The sequence below is a fragment of the Myodes glareolus genome, chromosome 6 (genome assembly GCF_982192425.1).
Source record: "Myodes glareolus chromosome 6, mMyoGla1.1, whole genome shotgun sequence".
NCBI classification, from domain to species: Eukaryota; Metazoa; Chordata; class Mammalia; order Rodentia; family Cricetidae; genus Myodes; species Myodes glareolus.
In genome coordinates, this window is record NC_142031.1 from 27,480,366 (window position 1) to 27,500,468 (window position 20,103).

A 20,103-nucleotide genomic window follows, 5' to 3' on the forward strand; every position below is an offset into this window, starting at 1 on the left:
TGCTTTTGCCAAGAACACTCCCACTGTCCTCTGGGCACCTTTTTCTACTCTGCCTGTCTTGCTGATGTCCACTCCAGAAACCAAAAGACTTTGTTCCTCCTGTCCCCTCCTCCATCAAACGAACACCACCCGCAGATCTTAAAAGTCTTAACCTGGCTGAGTCTGAATTAAACCCTCAGCAACTCTTCCTGCCAACCAAGTGCAGTAGTTGTGTGTCGGGGGGTGCATGAACAGGTAGGGTGGGAGTTAGGAGAGGTTCCCATCTCAGCACTAGTGGTGGTGGGACAGAATGGGTGGGCCCTTCCTCTGAAGATCCTACCATGCTTGGCTGGGGGGTGGGGTGGGGGATGGGTCCTGGAAGATCACAGCAGAATGCCCTGTCAAGAAGATAAAGGAGTAGAAGGACCGGAAACCTGCCAATCTTCCTAGGCAGGCCTGCTGGGGCGGGGCGGGGAGCCCCTCCATCCCCCCATGTTGTGCCTCTCCCGCAGACGGTAAATATTGGTGTTGTGACTTCATTAATAAAGGCTTCTGTGAGCCTGAAAAACATGGAATCAGGATGAACTATTTTCTGAGCTGCGGGCTTGCCAGGTTTGCTAATTTGGGAGTTTTTGGGCCCTCTCCAGGGAACAAACCGAAGTCTCTCCCGAAGAGACGAAAGAGACGCAGATGCAGCCGAACAGGGAGAAGACAGGACTGCGGCTCCTTCTTCCCAGCAGCTCCTGCCTGGAGAGGGAGGCCTGCAAAGGGCCAGAGAGCTGACACCGGCCCCTCCCCTGCATCCTAGCCTGGTGAACAGCTGTACCAGGCCTCCCTAGGCAAGCCTGCTCGGCCACTTCTCATCAGTAGTTTGCTGCCCTCCAGAGCATCACCGAATGATGGCCTGATTCTTCTGAGCTGCTAAGAGCATAGAGTCAGCCGCACAAGCCTCAAGGGTAGCAAGCAGGAGTCCTTAACCCTTAGGCCCAATCCGTGTCCTTCCTCTCAGGGAGCAGTCACGCTGTTTCCTCTTGTCCACAGAACTTTCCCAGATCGGTCTCTGCATGGTGCCTGCTGTCTTTACCAACTTCTCCTCACAGGTGCTGTGGTTGCTTCCCACAGGGCATCAAGCCTTCTTTGACTGGAGAGCCAGGCTCTGCCTGAGAGGAGTCAGCTTGCCCACGGGCCTCTCTGGGACCCTGCTCCAGGGCAGTCCCACAGTGGGAGGGGATGGGGGCAGCAGGCTTAGCGGTGCAGGCCCAGCCAGCTTTCCTGTCAGACGGCGCTGCCAAGGCGGAGCCAGACATCGGGAACAGGTTTAACCAATTACCCGAGCGCCCCATCTGCTGTCTGGGGTTCGTGTGAGGGTGAGTGCATGTGAGGGTGTTTGGAGTGTCTGGGAGGGCTGTGGGCGTGCGCGAGAGTGTGACTGTGTGGGTGGGTGTGGGTGTGTGGCTGTGCATGTGTGCTGTGCACGTGCGCGGAGTGTGGCTGCACATCCTGGCCATGCCCCCTCATTTGTCCAAGACTGAAGCTAGCAGCTTCTGGTCTTCCTGCCCACCCCCAAAACCTTGGGGTCTCAGTGGTCAACCTACCTAGCACTTCAGCTTCTTGTCAGCAGTTCTCCTCATGCCGGCGAAGAGCATTTTCAAGTCCCATGTGCAGACGCCCTTTGCTGGCTCCTCCTGCTGATGTGTTCACTCTCTCATCCACATTAGTGTGGGACCCCGCGTGACCCTTCCAGCTGTTCCCCCATTCTCTCCCGGATATGCCCCTGTCCTGCTGTCCTTGGTGGTACCAAGCTAGTAAGTCTTCTCAGACCACTCCTGCACCTACAAGTTGAGCGGTGAGGACACCAGATGATGGTGCCTGGGTGACACCCTCTGCACGCTCTCCGTGCAACCCTTATTCTCTTTGCTAAATCCATTCTTCCTCCCTAAAGAGAGACCTTAGACTGTCATTCTTCTCTCCGAGTCTCTTCCTGGCTACTGTCAGCAGAGACTCTTCCTTCCTTCCTTTCTTTCTTCCTTCCTTCCTTCCTTCCTTCCTCCCTCCCTCCCTCCCTCTCTCCCTTCCTTCCTTCCTTCCTTTCTTCCTTTCTTCCTTCCTTCCTCTCTTCTCCTTCACTACCTCCCTCCCCTTTGAGACAGGGTATCATGTATTTCAGGCTGGCTTCATATTTAATAAAAAAAAAAAAACAGAGAATGAACTTGAATTTCTGATCCTCCTGCCTTCATCTCCTGAGCGCTGGGATTACCTGGGTGTCCCACCATGCTCAGCTTAAGTGATACTGGAACTTGTACCTTGGGCTTTATGAATGCCAGGCAACCAATGCACCTACATCCCTGATTTAATGACTTCCATCTTCAGGGAGAAAAATGAACCCTGGAAGGCATGCCTTTGCATCACTTAGAGGAAGGAAGTTTAGGCTGGGAAACTGAGGGGAACTGACTAAAAGGAACCATTAACAAATCTGGAAAGCCATGAGGAATGCTGAAGCAGCCTTTATAAGACTGGGAGGCTGGATAGTGTAGCCCTTAGTAACAAGGAGAAGGCTGAGTAGCCCTTAGGCCTTAGGGCAGGAGCAGTGACCAGCAGAACCTGGAGCTATGACCCAGGGCAGAAAGAAATTCACAAAAGTTGGAGGTCCAGGAAGAATACAGCCCCTCAGCCTTGTTCCGCCAATCCCATCTTCCTGCTCATGACCCCATTGGCAGAAGTTAGGCTACAAGGCCCCCCAAGAGTCCACCTCTCAGGATTGTGAACTGTGGTGCATGTGCCTTTGACAGGGCCTCATGGATACTTCTGTATCTAATTCCTCCTCTGCACCTGCCTCCTGTAATCTCCTGGCTCCCTTGAAGGTCTCAAGAGCTCTCTGAAGTGGGATCCTGTCTATCTGTCCCTCAGGACACATTCCTCGGTTTCTGGTCTTTCTCTTGCCTTAATTTCTTTTCGCCCCTGCCTGAGTCTCCCTTCTATGCCCACTGAGTTCAGTGTCGGGCTGACATGACATATAACCTTATCTCTCTGCCAGCTTACAACCAAAGCTGAATAACTACTTCCAATCAGGGTCAGGGCGATGGCTCACTTAATAAAGTGCTTCCCCATGCAAACACGTAGACCTGAGTTTGATCCTCGTGTAAAAATAAACAAACAACAACCTCCCCACCCCGCACCATCATGATTCCAGTGCTGGGGAGCCAGAGACAGGAGGATTCTTTGAAGCTTGTTAGCCAGGCAGCTTTTCCAAATAGGTAACTTTTCGGTTCAGTAAAAGACCCTGGTTCAATAAATAAGACAGACAACTGGAGAGAGAGGGAGGGATGAGATGGCTTAGCAGTTGAGGGTGCACACTGTCCCTGCAGAGGACCTGGGCTTACTTCCTAGAGCCCATGTTAGGTGGCTGACAACTGCCTATAACTCTATCTCTAGGGAATGTGATGCCTCTGGCCTCTGAGGGACACAGACACACAGACAGACAGACACACACAATTATCTCCACAGGTTATGAGCCAGAGGCCTACTGACTTCCCAGCCCACAAAGCTTGTGCTTGCCCCGTCCTCACTGTGACCATTCAGCTCTCCTTGGCTGAGCTTTCTTGGCAGCTTCTGGTCCGTCCACAGAGGTGGGCTTCCACGGGGCTTTACCCTAAGCCTTCTCTTCTTGCTAGCCTACTGTACTCCTGGATGCAGTCAATAAGTAAATCCTGTGCACGTCTTTTGCTTTGCTTTTGCTCAGATGGTCTGGTGAGAATGACCGACCTTGCACTCCCAACTCTCCATCCTCCACTTCCCAAGTGCTGGGATGACAGCAGGCAGGTGCCACCTCAACTGGCTTCTAGTATGCACGCTTATATATCCAGCCCTTGCTGGTCTCCTGACATCTCCACTTGGCTGTCTTCCAGAAACATGTAAGAAGTTCTGAGATACAATGGCTGCCTCTCCTGCAGATTTAGCCTTCTCTCTGTCTTTGTAGGCTCAGAAATATAACATCCTTTCTCCTCAGTCTCCCTGCTGCCACACCCTCCCCAGTGACTTTACTTCTCTCTACCTTTGTCTACCATCCCGGCCCAAGCCCTGGCTTCCCAACCTCCCATGATCAAGCAGTGTGCCCTACCTGTCTCTCAGCAGCTGCGCTGTGTCAACTTTCCCCTCCGTGCTGCTCTTGGATGAAGTCACTCTCTCCACAAGGTCTCAGTGGCCTCGCTCGCCTCCCCAGGATCTTGCCTCTGTTCTGGAAATACACCGGATTTCATATGGCTCTTTCTTAGAGTGGCCAGAGCCTTCTGTGCCACCTCTGCCTCTCCCATACTTGCACAGGAAGAGGAAGAGAGTGGTGTCGGGTGGCCTGGGACTGATAGCAGCCCCTCCGTCCTCACTAGGGGTGCATGGACTCTCCCAGGGGAGAATCAGTTGCTCACCAGTCTGTTCACTGTCTCCTCTTTTCCCATCTGTTATTTCTCTTTCTCTCCACCTCTCCCAGAGCTTTGCAGTGGGGCCCAGGTCTTTGAACTGACTGAAGAGGCATCTTCTTAGAAAAGGCGGACAGCAGTTGCCTGGAGGTGTAGGTGTGGGGGACAGTTCTTGGCCATTGCCACTGGGGATACCTGGTACTACAGAAAAAGGTGGAAAAAGGACTTGGGAGAAGCAGGATAAATTCCCATCTGAGGGCTTACTAGTGCCTAGGGGAGATGGCAGGAATGGCAGCAACCGGGGGTGGGGGCAGGAGGTGCCGAAGGAGACCTCGGTCTGAATATAACTCAGGCCTCAGGAAAGGGTCACTCATCACTGCTCTCACACCCTTCCCCCTGCTGCAGCATGCTGACTCTCCTGGTCTTTGACTGAGTGGGAGGAAGACCAGATCCAGGCCAGTCCACGGGGATGGAGAGGAGAAGCTGCATTCTTCAAGTGTTAATGATCTCAGATCTGGGCAGGAGTGGAGTCCCCATCTAGGTAAAAACAACAAACAGTTCCCAGGAGGGATTTGTGTGGGTCCTGAGAGTCAAGGATTTCCGCCCCAGAGACCAGTAGCCTTCTGATCTCAAAGTATCACTTTGAATAGAGACCCCATCCTCTCCCTCTTTAGCCCTTTTAGTGAGGTCCAGGGCCCTCCTCATACCCTGGATGATTAGGAGGCAGGAGAGAAGGATCTGGTGCATTTCCCGCTGGTCTCTCTACTCTTCTAACAAGCCAGTGGGTGACCCTGTTCTTGTCATTTGGTAGATAAGTACACCAAGTCTCAGTTCAGAAGAACCTACACCAGGGGCTGGGGAGATGGTTCAGTTGGCAAAGTGATGAAACCAACTTTTAAAAAGCCAGGGGGCTAAGTGTGGTGGTATATGCCTTTAATCTCAGGATTTGGGAGGCAGGTGGGTCTCTCCGTTTGAGACCAGCCTGATCAATACACTGAGTTCTAGGATATCCGGGGCTATGTAGAGAGACCTTGTCTCAAAATAATCCAACTAATAAGAATAACAATAATAATGATGATGGTGATCACGATGATAATGAAGCCAGGTGTGCTGAGCCATGCTTGTAATCCCAGCAGTAGAAAGGTAGAGAGAGGCAAATGCTGGGGTTCGCTCACTGGCCAGACTCGGCAACTTGGTGAGCCTCGGTTCAGTGAGAGACCTTAAAATCTAGGCAAATGGCTCCTGAGGAATGATCTCTGGTCTCTATACACATGTGCACACAGATGTGCACCCAAATACTCACACACCTGTACACACACATAAAAAGAAGTGCCTCCAACAGCCACTGGCCGCGCTGGGGTTGAGCCAGCACCTGCCTACCACATGCTTTCTACCCACCTCAGCTTCTCTCTTCAGGGCTGGAGGATGCTCAGTGACCCCAAAGAAGTGGGCAGGTCTTCTCCTGGAGACTTCTAGGGGGAAGTCAGCTCTATCAGGAGGTGACAGTCCTTATTCTGGGGTGTCCTAATTAGGGTCATTATTGTGATGAAGCCATGGCCAGAAGTAAATTGGGGAAGAAAGGATTTACTTCACTTATTCTCCCATATAACAGATCCAGCACCGAAAGAAGCCAGGACAGGGACTCAAACAGTACAGGAGCCTAGAGGCAGATCCAGATGTCATGGAGGGATGCTGCTTATCAGCTTGCTCCTCACGGCTTGCTCAGTCTGCTTTCTTATAGTACCCCCGGGACCACCAGCCTAGGGACGGCAGTACCCACAATGGACTGGGCCCTCCCGCAGCAATCACCATAAATGAAAACACCCTACAACCCAATCTTATGGGGACATTGTCTCACTTAAGGTTCCCCTCCTCTCGTCACTATAACTGTGTCAAGCTGTGACATAAGAACTAGCCAGCACCTGGGGACAAGGGCAGAGGCCCAGGGCTACAGCCGTACACACGGAAAACACATCTGCACTTGGCACAGATCCCTCCCTCACAGGTCTCCAGGCCTTAGGCAGGCCAGGGTGGTCCCCTTCCCTTCACCCCCAGTTTCCTGGGTCCACACAGCACAAGAATCTACTGAAATACTAAATGTGTTCCAGTTCCTTAAGGTAAGTCTCCTCAGTAGCCATTCGGCCACTGGGCTTCTTTTGTGATTCCTTCTTTTTATGTGTGTTGGGGGAGGACAGAGGCTGGGGGCTCACATGCTATGGCATGTGTGTGGCCGTCAGGCGACAACTTCCAGGAATCTGTTCTCTCCTACCTCAATGGGTTCTGGGGATTAAACTCAGTGGCTCAGGCTTACAGGGCAATCTCTTTTCCTGAGCCAATCCAAGCCGGTCCTCTTCCGTGGTCTCCACCCACCAGCTTCCTGTTCAGCTTCCTGTCCTCACACGTTCCTCCTCCTCTCCTCTCCCCTTTCTGAGCCTTTCCTGAACTCTGGGCCTGTACCTTCCTTTGGGGGCATTTCCACGAAGTTCCCAGGCTGCCTTTACCTGCTCCCTCTGTGTTCCTTCATTCCTCCCCTCTCACCGTCCTATAATTCACAAAGCCACACCCGTGTGTTTTAAATCCACGTTTATTGCCCACAGCTCATTAGTATGGCATAAATCACATAAATTGAGAAATTTTCAGAGGTTAAAAAGACAGTCTGAAGTCTGTAGGTATGCTGAGGCACACATGTTGGGGCCTCACTCATACTTGCCCAAGGCTGGAAGCCTACCATGGTTCTGCCCACCCCCACGCATACTGGCTCTTCTCCTCCATCCCCCACCCTTCCCCAGGACGGAGGCTTCAGACAGGAGATATCCACAATCAGCAAGTGAGACAGAGTGAAGATGTCCTGGTTTGGTGGCCATCTTGGCATCATGGACTTTTGGTTCCTGCACTCTCAAATTGCTTTCCCAAGATGGAAGAGCAACCTTGGAGCCTTTGGGAATGTTTAAAGTAACCAGAGGGGAGGTGGTCAGAAATGTTGGGGCTGGGGAGCCTGTTGGAGATACACCCTGACTGTTGGCAAAACAAAAGCCATAGAGTTCATGTGTGCGCCTTTTCCCCTTGGCTTGCTTCCTGTAGCCTCAGCAGATAGGGGCATTTGCAGTCACAGAAAGCTTCCCTCATGGAGTTTATGAAGTCAGAACAGGGTTTAGCAGCATGCCTCCCTCAGTCACCATCACGCTGAACTGCAAGGACCTTTCCCCACCGCTCCAAAGGAGCAGCCCCCTCCGCTCACCTGGGCTTGTATTCAGGAGTGGGATAGAAATCACCTCCATACACAAGGTGTGCTGATGAGGGATGCTGAGGCCGTGCAGTGACAGCTAGTACAAAGAGAGCTGGAGGAGGCCCTGGTCTGTGGGGCCTCTAGGGGAGGCAGGGCTGGGTGAGGGCAGTTTTGGTCCCAAGATAAAATGTGTAAGAACAAGGCTCCGTGACAAGTGCAGGCAGGGAGAGTTGGGAATGAACTTTTCAAAAGAGGCTCTGGACACATCTAGTCCCTAATCAAGGTCTGGAGACCATGGTGCCAACACCCATGGCAGATGTAACTGTAGCTACACCCGCCTTAAGATTCTGGCAGGCAACCTGTGGCCTTGTCCCTTCTGTCCTGTGCCAGCTTTTTACTGCAACCATACATGGTCACCTTGGGCTTGACCCCTCCTGAGTCACCATGGGGTGGCTCCAGGGTCACAATCCAGGGCTCCCATTCTAGTAGTGACCCTACTAGATGAGGGCTATGTGAAGACCGTGTATCTCCTTTCTGTGGATCTTTTGGACCAGGAGTCACCCTACCCATCCCCACCTAGACCCTGGTCCCCTAGGTAGACCCATCTCTTCCTCTAAGGCCTACAAATGAGACAGGATCAGGAGCCAGCAGCAAAGAGCCCTCTGCGTCAGCAGTACGGAGAGGTGGCCTGTGGAATGGCACCTCATGCTTGCGTTAGGCATCCATACCACCTCCTCCACAGCCAGGAGGTGTTTGGCAGAAGTCAAGGTCTTCCAGGATGTGGGATCACATACAGAAAGGCAAAATCCTCCTTTGAGGCCAAGTGCTGGCCATTTCCAAAGGGGCCGGATGCATTTGCAGACCGGAATCCACCGTAGAGACATACTTGGAATGTGCAGCATCTGAGCGAATCAGGCAGAGAGGAGTCAAAGGCCTGGTGGGAACCCCGATTTGGTCATTTGCTTCCAGGCAGGGGATAGAAGCTCAGAGATGCGGGTGGTATGTCCATTGCCACAGAGCCCACCAGTGCCAGAGCTGGGGTGATGTTACCTCTCAGGCAGTTGCCAGAGATCTGGCCTTGTACCCTCAAGCAGGAGACTCCCCTATGCAGGAAGGTGTGGGATGGGACAAACAGGGCCGGTGGCTACAGACTGCACAGCAGTGGGCTCAGCCTTCCTTTGTCCCAGTTTAAAACTTTAGCTACTCTTGGAAAAGAACCTTCCCCAGAGAGCCCAGACAGGCTCCTCTTCCTGTTCACACAGAACAGTGTTCCTTCCTGGGGCTCCCTGACTAGAGCTGGAGAGCTCTCAGGGGCCTGGGTTCACCGATTTCCACTCCACTGAGGTGAGGACAGGAGTTGGCTACATTCAGAGCCCGCTGCTCCCGGAATCTTCCAGAGGTCTCTCACGCTCCCTTAGCAAGTGAGCCAGTTCCTGAGGACCTTGATTATGGCTGCTCCATGCTGTGGGGTGCAGACCTCCTCCCCTCCCTTCTCTAACTCAGGGGCCCCTTGAGTCTAGCCATTACACATTTCCCTTCCGTCAGTCCAAACCAGATCCCAGGCTCCTCTGGCTCCCTCCACCTGTCCTCCTGTCCACCTGCTGCTTCTGGTCAGCTGCAACCAAGGCTCAGACTTGCTTCTAATTAAAAAAAAATTAAAACAAAAAAATCCAACATATAAAAGGATCCTAATTCTACCCCGGGAACACTCTACAGTTCTTCAGCTCAGACGGAACTGTGCTGAGAGGAGTTTGTCCACCCCATGTAAGGCCCGGGGATGCACTTGATTCTTTTTGTGTAGGAAATGTGTCAGCATTGCTCTCCTCTATGTTAAAATGTGAATGGTTAGTCTCCCTACTGCTGGAGGGTGACCGCTCCCCAGGCAGCCCCTCCCTGCAGAGACAGCTCATGAGACTTCTTCCCCGCCCCAAACATCCGGCCTGGACAGTGTGTTTCCAGGCCGTCTGATCTTCACTCATAGCCCCTTATTGTACACCACTGTCCGGCTGCTTGTAGCCCGGGCTATCTCAGGCTCCAGCTGGGAGGTCTCAATCTGAGGAGAGAAAGAGAAGAGTGAAGAGGTTGGGGGGGGCAGGAAGAGAAGAGCAGTGGATCTAAGGAGCTCCCTGGTACCCATAGTTCTGTCCCTGTGCATGTCCCCCAGCCAGTGCCCACAGGTCCTAGTGAGGGGTATGCATACTTCCTCTTACATCACACCCTCCCAGCTCAGGGATAGTTTTTTTTCTTGTCTAGATCCTGGGTGTCCCTCATTGCAAATGCTCTTGTTCCCCACACTGCCAGCATATATGAAACCCTCTTCTACCTGCCCCCCTAAGTCTCTCCCCTGACAGCACCCATTTCACAGCTCTCCTGGACTGGAGGTCTCACACACACACACACACACACACACACACACACACACACACAGACCACACACACACAGAGACCACACACGCACGCACACACACACCACACACACACACACACACCACACACACCACATACACACACAGACCACACACAACAGACACACACACACCACATATACACACACACACACACCACACCACACACAGACCACACACACCACACACACACACACACACCACACCACACACGCCCCAACTCAGCACTCAGGGATCATTATTTCGGCTCCTTCCCAGACACAAGGATGCTTCTGATCTTGATTGGTAGAAGCCCTGCTTTAGAGGTCTCTGCCCATGTATCCGCCCTTCAACTTGACTACCTCACAGAGATCCTCAAAACCCACTGTCCCTGACTTCAGCCCGACCCTTGCGGCAGCTGACAACAGCTTCCCCCAGGCCCAGTGACTTCTCAAGTCCACCTCCCCACCTCCCAGCCTACGGAGGCCACGCTCCATCTTCTCAGTCACCTCAGCAGCTCACCTGCAGCTTCTCCCTCCTGAGCTACTGAGTCTGCTTGCTTCAGTGGCTTACTCCACTGCTTACACTAGTGGGGAGCAGCTCTCAGCCTCCCATAATCAAACCCATAGCCTACCAGGGTCCACACTCTGCACCTCCCTCTTGCCCCCTCAGAAGGCAGAAACACGGCCGGCTCCACCTTCCTTTTGCCTCTGCACAGCCTTCTCCTAGATGTCTGTCTCTCCCAACTTTGCTGTCTACTGACTTCTCCCCATGAGTGTCTAATGCCATAGGAACCTTGCATCTGAGGAAATTCCTTTTGCACCATGGCTGGCTTGCCTGCGGCCTGGTATTTCTTCTCCCCAGCAACCGCACTTCTTTAAATTGTCCATTCTGGTCAAGTCCACCTGTCCACTCCCACTGGCCAGCCCACAGCAAATCTGGCTCCTGCTCCCATTCTCCTCTATAGAAAGCTCTTTCTGCAAGGTCACTGTCATCCTCATTTCACACCTATTGGACACTTCTTGTAGTACTTCAGGCTTGGTCTGGCAGGGCCCTGGTGGCCGTCATGTCTGAAAGAAGTCCAGTTGTGGTCCTCCCTTGAGCCACAGGCCAACAGTTGACTGCTGGCTTGACAGAGATGATAGATGCTTTATGGGTACATAAACTCAACCATTCTGAAATGTTCTGAAATGGAACTGAGTCTGCTATTTCCCACTGTCCTAGCCCCAGCTCCATGTTATGGGCAATAACACCCTTATCAAACAGCTATCTGACCAAAGACCCTGGGTCTTCTTCCCTTCCCCCTTCCCTTCCCTATCCTTCCCTTCCCTATCCTTCCCTTCCCTTCCCTTCCCTTCCCTTCCCTATCCTTCCCTTCCCTTTACTATCCTTTCCTTTCTTTCCTTTCCCTTCCCTCCCCATCCTTCCCTTCCCTGTCCTTCCTTCCCTTCCCTTTCCTTCTTCTTTTCCCTCTCCTCCCCCTCCCCCTCCCCCTCCTCTCGTTCCCTGTTCCCTCGAGGATCTATCCACTTCAGCCTACTACCTTCTGAATCTCAGGTCTGATTGCCCCATCCTCACTTAAAAAAAAAAAAAAAAGGCCAGTGGCCTGAAACCATGCCCTCGGTCCCCACTGACAAATGTACTTCTTTGGGCTCATTAGACAAACTGGGCTGTTCCCTGCCTCACCCCAAGTCTACCTGGGTTGCCTGTCTGTCAGAGGCATCCTCCCACCCCCATTCTCATTCCCACCCAGTTTCTCTGCCTTCAGTCAGTTTTATAGGCTGCACTGTAACCCATTGCTCATCTAGGCCAGGTAGGACAACCTTTCTGGCTCAAGACCCCTGCATTCCTTATATCCAAGTGACATCACAGCACTGGGGGACTGACTGCTCTCTCACCCTCTGCCTTTCCATGTCAGATCACAAGAGCCCCCCTAAGACAGACCTGTGGATTTTGTTCACTCTGAATCGTTAAGGCCTAGCACAGTTTTAGACTCTCTGGTTGAATTAATGGGTGGAAAGAAAATGGGCAGCAAACTCCTGGAAACTAGATCCTTCTGGAAACCACAGTGGCCCAGATGTTGGCCTTCAGCTCCATGTTGAGCCAGAAGGGATAGCATGAGGTGGACCAATGAGGGGGGTGCTCTGTTAGGTTGGCATGTGACCCAGGCAAGATCATAGAACTACCAGGCCTTTATGTTGGAGCTCAGTTGAACGTGATCCTAGGTACATGCCATGTAAAGTCATGGAGGCCTTAGGATGTGGCCAGAGGGCAACACAAACCAGGGAGATTTCGGGGAATTCAGTTATGCCAGGGCATTGTAGGTCAAGGTCCAGGCAAGGAGTTTGGTGAGGACTGGAGCTGGTGGGCATGGAAGGCATGGATGGGAGCCTGGAGAAGGGGCACCTACTCTCTGTACTCCCAGATACCCTAACACTCTGGCTCCTTGAGATGGCCAAAGAGACAAGAGCTAGGCTCAGGACCCAGGACCCTCTCCTGAAACCGCCTTCTCTTGCCCCAACCCTCTACCCTGAGTCCCCTCCACCCCGCCAGCTCCCCTCGTCCCCATGCTGCCACTGACACAATGCACAGCGCCCACGCTTAAAAATCTAAATGCTTTTGAAAATGTTTAACCTAGTTAGACAAATTAGCAAAAATTTGTGCAAAACAATTTAGGTATTTAAAATATTCAATGTTTTTAAAAAACTGGAAAACTGTTCTTAGCTTTCAGCTGCAAAAACCAACAAAATATAACATCCCAGCAATCTTACCATGAGGTGTAACATAACCCTTCGGGAAAGCTGTTAAACAGCTACCGAGGCATCCTGGGAAATAGCACTTCATTTATTCAAATGCACATATGTCAGGCTTTTGCACCATATGTCATTCCAAGCTATTTACAGTAATAATTAAATCTTAATCAACGTTTAACCTCTGTAAAATGTTTGAAGAATCCTAATCACCCTTCAGACTGCACTAATGAAGGAGAAATATATAAACATAAAAGGAAAATGATGCATAGATACCACACTGGAAAGAACAGTAATTGCAAAATTGTATTTCTTTTAAATATAATCAGTAAATGATGTAAAGTAAGCCAAGGAGTATTTTAAGTTAAGACATCTTGGATGTCAGAGGTGTGAGCAGCTAATTTTGTTCTGCTACCCATAACAGATGTAGCATATTTTATTTTAGTGCCATTATTAGCAGCTCCCCATGCAGCTTTCACTGAAGCACTGAGGCCCACATTAAAATCCTAGAGGCTGCTCACCACCGAGGTGGAGGACCAAGGCCCAGGGCCACGGCCTGCAGGGCCCGCTTCCCACAGAACCCAGCACCCCCCCCACACACACACACACAAAACTGAGGCCTTTCCATCATTGCACCCAGGCTTCCCTGGGCCCCCACTGAGCTGAGGGCAGCAGGTAGAATGGAAACAAGTGTGGGGAGAAGCAGGCAGTGCAAGCCTCCTGGGGGAGGTGGCCCAGGCATTCGAGATTAGGGTCTTGGGGACAGCGCCGCTCTACCTGCTCATTTTCATTCAGAGTGTGTACATGTTCACATTAGCCAACTCCACACACTCATGTGGGTGAACAGTGATGGACGGGGCCAGCCCACTGCCCTGGAGAAGCTGGAAGTCTAAGGGAGGAGTCAGAAAGGGAAAGCAGATGGATTCCTGAGAGACAAGCAAAGTACCATGGAAACTGGGGAGGGCCTTGGGGTTACCATGTACTGATGAAGGAACGAGGAAGGGAGGCTTCTTAGAGGAGGTGGGCCTGGAAGAGAAGGGAGGATCTGGATAAGGGAAGGTAGGCAATACTTGCTTAATTAAGGGAAGAAACCAGCTGGCCAGTCAGCGTGTGTTGTGGAAAGGAAGAAGAGCTGGGGTGGTCACGGGGACATACAGATGTCAGCCTAGGACAGGCAGGACATCGTAGACTACCTGGGGGGTGTCAGTCATTATCTAAGAGAATTGGGGAGCTATGGGAGGATTGTGAGCAGGAATGGGCAACCCAGGTTTCAGAAAGGCCTCTCTGGCCAAGGCAGGGTGGGGGAAGGGGGAGGGAGAGCGAGGGGGCAAGGGAGCCTCCCAGCAGAGCAGCTGTTGGAGCCAGAAAGTTCTTAGGTCCTGCCTTCTGATGCTGTCCATGGAGACAGGAGGAAGAGTGTGCCAAGGAGCCTTTCTGAAGATGACATCTACAGAGTTGATGACCAATTGCATGTGGGGGTGAGAGCGAGGTGTCGAGGATGACTGGGCTGGGCGTTGGATGACTCCTAATTCTAGCTTAGGAGGTGCGGTGGTGGTGGTGGTGGTGGTGGTGGTGGTGGTGGTGGTGGTGGTGGTGGTGATACCATTCTCAGAGGCCAGGAATTTGGGAAGGGGGTGGGCTGGCCATGCTGAGGCTGGGGTGCCTGTGGGTCTCCTGGATGGACCGGCCTGGGCAGCAGATGGGCCCAGGGTTCTGGACTCTGGGTAAGAGGGAGTCAGGATGTGTGTGCACAGCCAGCGCCTCCAGAGTGGGGGAGCTTGCCCGGGAGAGCAGATGGAGGGGAACAGGCACATTCGAGGGGTGGAGAAGGGAATGAGCCCAGGAAGGCAGCCTTAGGCGGCCAGCGTGAGCAGCTGAACAGTGACATAGGGTACCCAGACACCTCAAGGCCCTCAATACCAAGTGAATGATGTCTCCCAGTGATGGCCTTGCCCCTAGTAGCTAGATTGTGGATCCTCCTCAAACCGAGACTTCCTAGTGTCAGTTCAGTGCTGACCTTGGGGGCATGTAGTCCTACTTCCTTTCTGAGGTAAGTCAGCTAGCCACCTGTGAGGAGCCCTCTCATTCTCTGGCCATGGCCGGGTCTGGGGCCAATGATCTACCATATCCAAATCTCATGTGTGTGGAAACCACTGAGGGCCCTCACCTTTGGGCTCAACTAGGGGAAGCCAGGACAAGGACCCCGGCACCGCCTATGTTAACAGGCCACCATTTCCTCCTGTTTTCTATAACCAAGTGTACTTGTAGTAGGTCACCTTTCTGAGATGAAGGCAGGAAGGCAAGGTTTCTCCAAAAGAATTTCTCCAGGCCCTGCCTGGCAGTGTCATCTAAGCCTGTGGCCCATAGTATGGTTGGACACTATACGTTTTCCAGTCACCCTCACCAGCTCCAGGTCCTCCCAGCGCCCCAGAGTAAAGGACAAGTGCTGTTCCCTCTCTGCTGCTGGGCAGGACTGAGACATAGGAACCTTTATATACCACCTTGGAAATGGCACAGTGGCCACAGTAGCTGGCAGATGGGGCTGGGGAGGGATGGAGAGATGAAGGCTCAGAGGGGCATAGGTACAGCCAGAAGGGACACCAGCATCAGAGCCCCAAGGGGTTGGCCTGAGAAGGCTGGGACTTGGCTATATCCACAAGGCAACTCCCCCAGGATCCAGGGAGATGAGATGGTGCTGAACAGCCACGGGAAAGGGATCACCCAGCTTCAGGCTGTTGGCTGAGGCAACCAGGAATCTGTGTGTCTAACCTGGTGGGATCCTTCAAGCCCAGGCGGGTAGAGCTGAATGGAGGCTCTCATAGAAAAGTGTCTGGAAAAAGGTACCAGAGCCTCTGAGAGCAGGAGCTGCAGGGACAGTGGAGGATGCTGACGGTATTGCTCACTACATGCTGGTTGGTCCTCTTGCCCCAGAACCTGCGATGCCACGAACATGTCTAGCCTGCCATGAATAAGCTCTACCACTCGGCTGGACCTGCTTGGTCAGCCCCATCTCCATCCTGCAGACCAAGTTTCAACCATGACACCCCTCTAAGGAGACACCCCCAAGTGCAAGCACCGTGTCCAGTATCTCCCCCAAATACCCCAAAGCCTAGCTAGCTCCAGAGCCCTCTTCCCTACAGCTTTCCTTCATGGCCTGGGAAGGGTTAACCTTGAGTTATTTGCAGCCAGACACCCTGTGTTGGGGTGGGGGCCAGGAGTCAGGAATGCACTGGGGGCACCTCTGCGTCCCAGCCTGGGAGCACACACACCTGCAGCCAGGCCCAGTGGATAGTTTACATATTTGAACCTGGAGCTAAGGTGCAGAGACATAAACAGGAAACTGGATCCCCCAGCCGTGCCCCATTCTCAAGGGCTTTCCCCTACTACAAAGCACTCCCTCCTCCTGCCTCCGCTGCTGTGGCAGGCTTTTCTGCCTCCTTTTCAAAGAGAAGGGCAGAGGGGTGGGACATTCAGCCTGACCCTGTGACACAGCCTAAAGCCACTTCCGTGCCTGCCCAGGGATCTGGACCTCTAAGGCAGGCAGGTGACATAGCACTTGACATAGGTTCCCAAAGCTGGTCCACCAGGCAGCCATATCCCACTTTTCTAACCAGGACTGAGCTGACCTCAGGTTTTACTCATATATACACTGCACATGGGAGAGTCTTTGAAAGACCAGAGTAAACTGGGTGGGATACATGAGTACCTGAGGCCTGAGCTTGAACCCCTGAGTGCCTGGGTTAGGCCTCTGGTACCCATGACAGCCCCCAACAACCTTCCTAATGGAGGCCACACTCCAGCCAGGCATGGGGGCACATGCCTATCAGCTCAGTACTTGGGAGGTAGAGACGAGAGGATTGAGAATCTAGGCCAGCCTGGTCTACATAGCAAGATTCTGTCTTAAACAAAACATAACCAGACTCCTTGATTCCAGACTCAGCAAAACCACCTCCCAGCCTGTCCGTCCCAGAACCTTCTAGGACATCTGTTAAATTTGGTGGAGAAGCTTGGGTGGGCAAAACTTCTACTGAGCAAAGAGCATGTCTGGCCTACTCAAGACCTCTTGGGGCTTTCTCTGAGTTCCTTGGATGCTCTGCTCTTGAGGTTTAAGTCTAGGCTATATCCGCCTCCTACTGAAGAGGTCCCCTGATCTCACCACACCCCAGATGGTGGCCTTGAACATTCTTGTTTCTATCTTCTTCACGTCTGTGGTGAAGACTAAGGCAGGGAGGAGACATTACAGCTTCCACATCCACACCACTGAGAGCCTCTCAAGATGGCTCAATATTCCGACTCAATCAAACTGAACTAACCCCGCCAAATGTTGGGCTCTTTCCCTGAACTTTGTAGACTCAGCAAGTGCCCCAAGCCCCATCCACATTTCAGAACTTTACACTGTTACTGGGTGCCCTCTGGTGGACTGACCTCAGAGTCTCTCTCCCTGTCTCCTCAGCCTTGAGGACTCAGTTTCCCCACATAAACAGTAGGGAAATTTTTCTAGGACAAAGATAACAGCTAGACGTGGGTGGGATAGTCTTAGGAGGGGGTAGAAACTCACTTGATGCTATGGAGAAATGGCAAGGTCATGACCGTCGTGCCCAGCCCTAGTCAGTAACTCCTCTTTCAGAGCTGGGCCCCCGCTGCAGTCCAGGCATGCTCCAACACTTCTTCTCTTAGTGCTTTTCAATCTGTGGAAGTTTTGCCCAGCTAAGCCTCCACTCCATTTTGAATCTCTCTAGAAGGTTCCGAGAGGGAGACCTGGGAAGGACAGGTTGGGAGGTGGCTTTCCTGAAGCCTGTCATTGAGATTGTGCATGTACTGGTGTGTATGCACGTGTGTGGGCCTGTGTGCATGCATGGGTTAGGATGGGGGTGTGGGGAACAGCAACATGACAGGTGGCGTTGGCGTTCCTGGGATCCAAGTGGCTTTGCCATCCCCGTTTGTCCCTCCTGGGGGGTCTTGTGGGCAAATTCCAAGAAAGCAGCGGGCGGGGAGGCGGCAGATTTCTGACAGCAAAAATAGCCTGCTTCTGTGTTCAGTGGGGATTGATTAAACCAGCAAACGAGAGAAACCCCAAACAAACATCTCTAAGCAAAGATGGATGTGAGACTGGCGGGCAAGAGGGACAATACTCTAAGGACACTGGAAGGTACTGCGAACTCAGGGGGAACACAGTACCCACCAGATATTGCTGCCTGTCTTGTTTTGGTCCTGGAAGAACAGAAGAAGCAGGAGGCAACAGCCTCAAGGTGAGTCAAAATGTCAGGTGGTGACAGAATTGGGTTCTCAGCCTTACATGGAGAGAGTGAGAAGCTCTGTCCTAAGGTTGGAAATGAGACCACAGCCTACATGTCTGAGGCAGGATACATCCTGAATAGCGAGAAAAAGGTTCCAGGGACAGGGCATTCTAGAAGATTCCCAACTCTTCCCTCAAATTTGTTCTCAGAGAAAGGGAGACAGACTGGGGAAGGCAGTGGCTTCTGATGTGGACCCAAGCGGGTCCACCAGCGCTACCACTTTCTGCAGGGATGACGAAGGTAGAGGGAGTGGTTCTCATACAAGAGGAGCACATTCTTACCTGGGGAGGGGTACATTTTTGTTTCTTATCTCTGAAAACTATAGAGGGACGAGAAGAGGTGAGGAGTAGGGACTGAGTAGGGACTGGATGTGGCCCTAAGAATTACTTCAGAGTCCCAAGTTGGGAGACTTGCATACAGTGCTGAGGACCAGCAGAGTACTTCAGCTTTCTTCCCATCATGCCTTGGCCCCAGGGGCCCTCTAGAGCTGAGCTGGGGAGCAGTTAGGCTGCTGGGGGATTGGCAGGGCTGATTGGCGCCTTTTATTCCAGTAAAGGTGTTCAGCAAAAGCTAGAGACTGGGGAGGAGGCTCCATCTGCTGAGGTGTCATTAAGGCCAAAGGCCAGGGGCCAACAAAAGACAAGACAACAGACAGAGCCAACAGGCCCAACGGGGAAACAACCTTCTGGCTTGGGAACATGACTCCTTGCCCCCAGGAGGCATCTGCCACACATCCTTCCAGCTGCAATTTAAACACTAGGACCTGATCCTCCTCTCCAGCCCTGCCTTTGAGGACAGGTCCCAGGGGACTCTAGGAACGGCATGCTTCACAGTAGGCTAAGGCCCTTGCACAACCTCCTTTTGGCATCATTCAGCTCCCATTCAGAGGGCACACTCACGCTGTGAGAAAGGCAGGCGCTTAAGGATCAGCATGAGACGCTGGGTAGCAAAGCTGCCACCCCTCTGATTCCAGCACCTGCCTCTTAGTTTCACGTCCAGGTTCCCACAGGGCAGAGACGGGAAGAAACTTAGCTCTAATACTTGCCTTTCGACTGAGGTCTTAACTGGGGCCATATAGGGTTGAAGCTGGGAAAAGCCAACCAGAGGGCAGAAGGAAGGCCCAAGGGTGCAGGATGGCCCAGGACCAACAATTCCCCCGCCACACACACCTAGAGACAGGGCTGAGCCTCAGGTGCCCCCCACCCCACCCCCCACTCGTCCCCAGACAAGCCCCGCCTTCTTCTGTGGACACATTTCAACCTCACCAAATCGGCTAATTATTGACAGTTGGTGAAGAGGAGATTTCACTTTTTCCTCCTGTTAAACTGCTCCTAATTAGCTCCCTGTCACCAAGCCGGCACCCGCCCGCTGCAGTCCCCCGTTCACAGCGCCTCATTAACCTTTCGCTCCTCTCCTGCCGCCTGCCAACAAGATGAGGACAAAACCAGATTGCGGAACAATAGCTCCCCGCTCATACAGCAGCCCCATCCCCTAGCCCCTGAGCTCCCCTGGGAGCAGAGGGGGAGGGGAGAACATGGATACGGGGAGTCCCAGAAGACTCGAGGAATTAAGAAAGACAGAGGCGAGGGTGAGGGAGGCTTGGCCAGGGCACTGCTTCTTGCTCCCTGGGAGACCCGAGGTTCATTAAACCGGTGGGTTGGATACATTCCCAGGTAGAGGACACCTGCTGTCAGATTCGGAAGGGCATTCGTCATTGCCCGGTCCCGACTCCGGTGACAGCCAAGCCCATGGACCCAGAGGCTGGACTCTGGATGATCCTAAGAGAGTCTAAGACACCAGTGTAGACTTCAGATGTGCAAAAGGATGGAGGTGACCACGTTCGCCTTGTTCAGAGACCTAATATTCACAATGGGCAGAGCCTAAAAGGCCACCCTAAATCAGGACCTTTTCAACTAGGGAGCCCTCCATAACCTACCCTGCCTCAAGGAGCCCTGGAGTGAGTGAGCCACAGCACAGCCCATGGCTTGACCTCCATCATAATTCCCACCCTCATACTTTATTTCAGATTTTTTTTTTTTGAGACAAGGTTTTATG

At 52.6% G+C, this 20,103-nt stretch overlaps 1 protein-coding gene across 6 annotated transcripts in view; it reads right to left on the minus strand.

Annotated features, from left to right (window-relative positions):
* Positions 1-6,959: 6,959 nt before the first annotated feature.
* The window catches only part of Sfxn5 (sideroflexin 5), a 122,676-nt gene continuing 109,532 nt past the window's right edge, over positions 6,960-20,103 (minus strand). For all 6 annotated transcript variants that reach the window (XM_048416367.3, XM_048416370.3, XM_048416366.3 and 3 more), the window contains one exon: positions 6,960-9,670. In XM_048416367.3, coding sequence (XP_048272324.3) covers positions 9,593-9,670 — 78 coding nt within the window. In that variant the 3' untranslated portion in view covers positions 6,960-9,592. The remainder of the gene's footprint in view (positions 9,671-20,103) is intronic.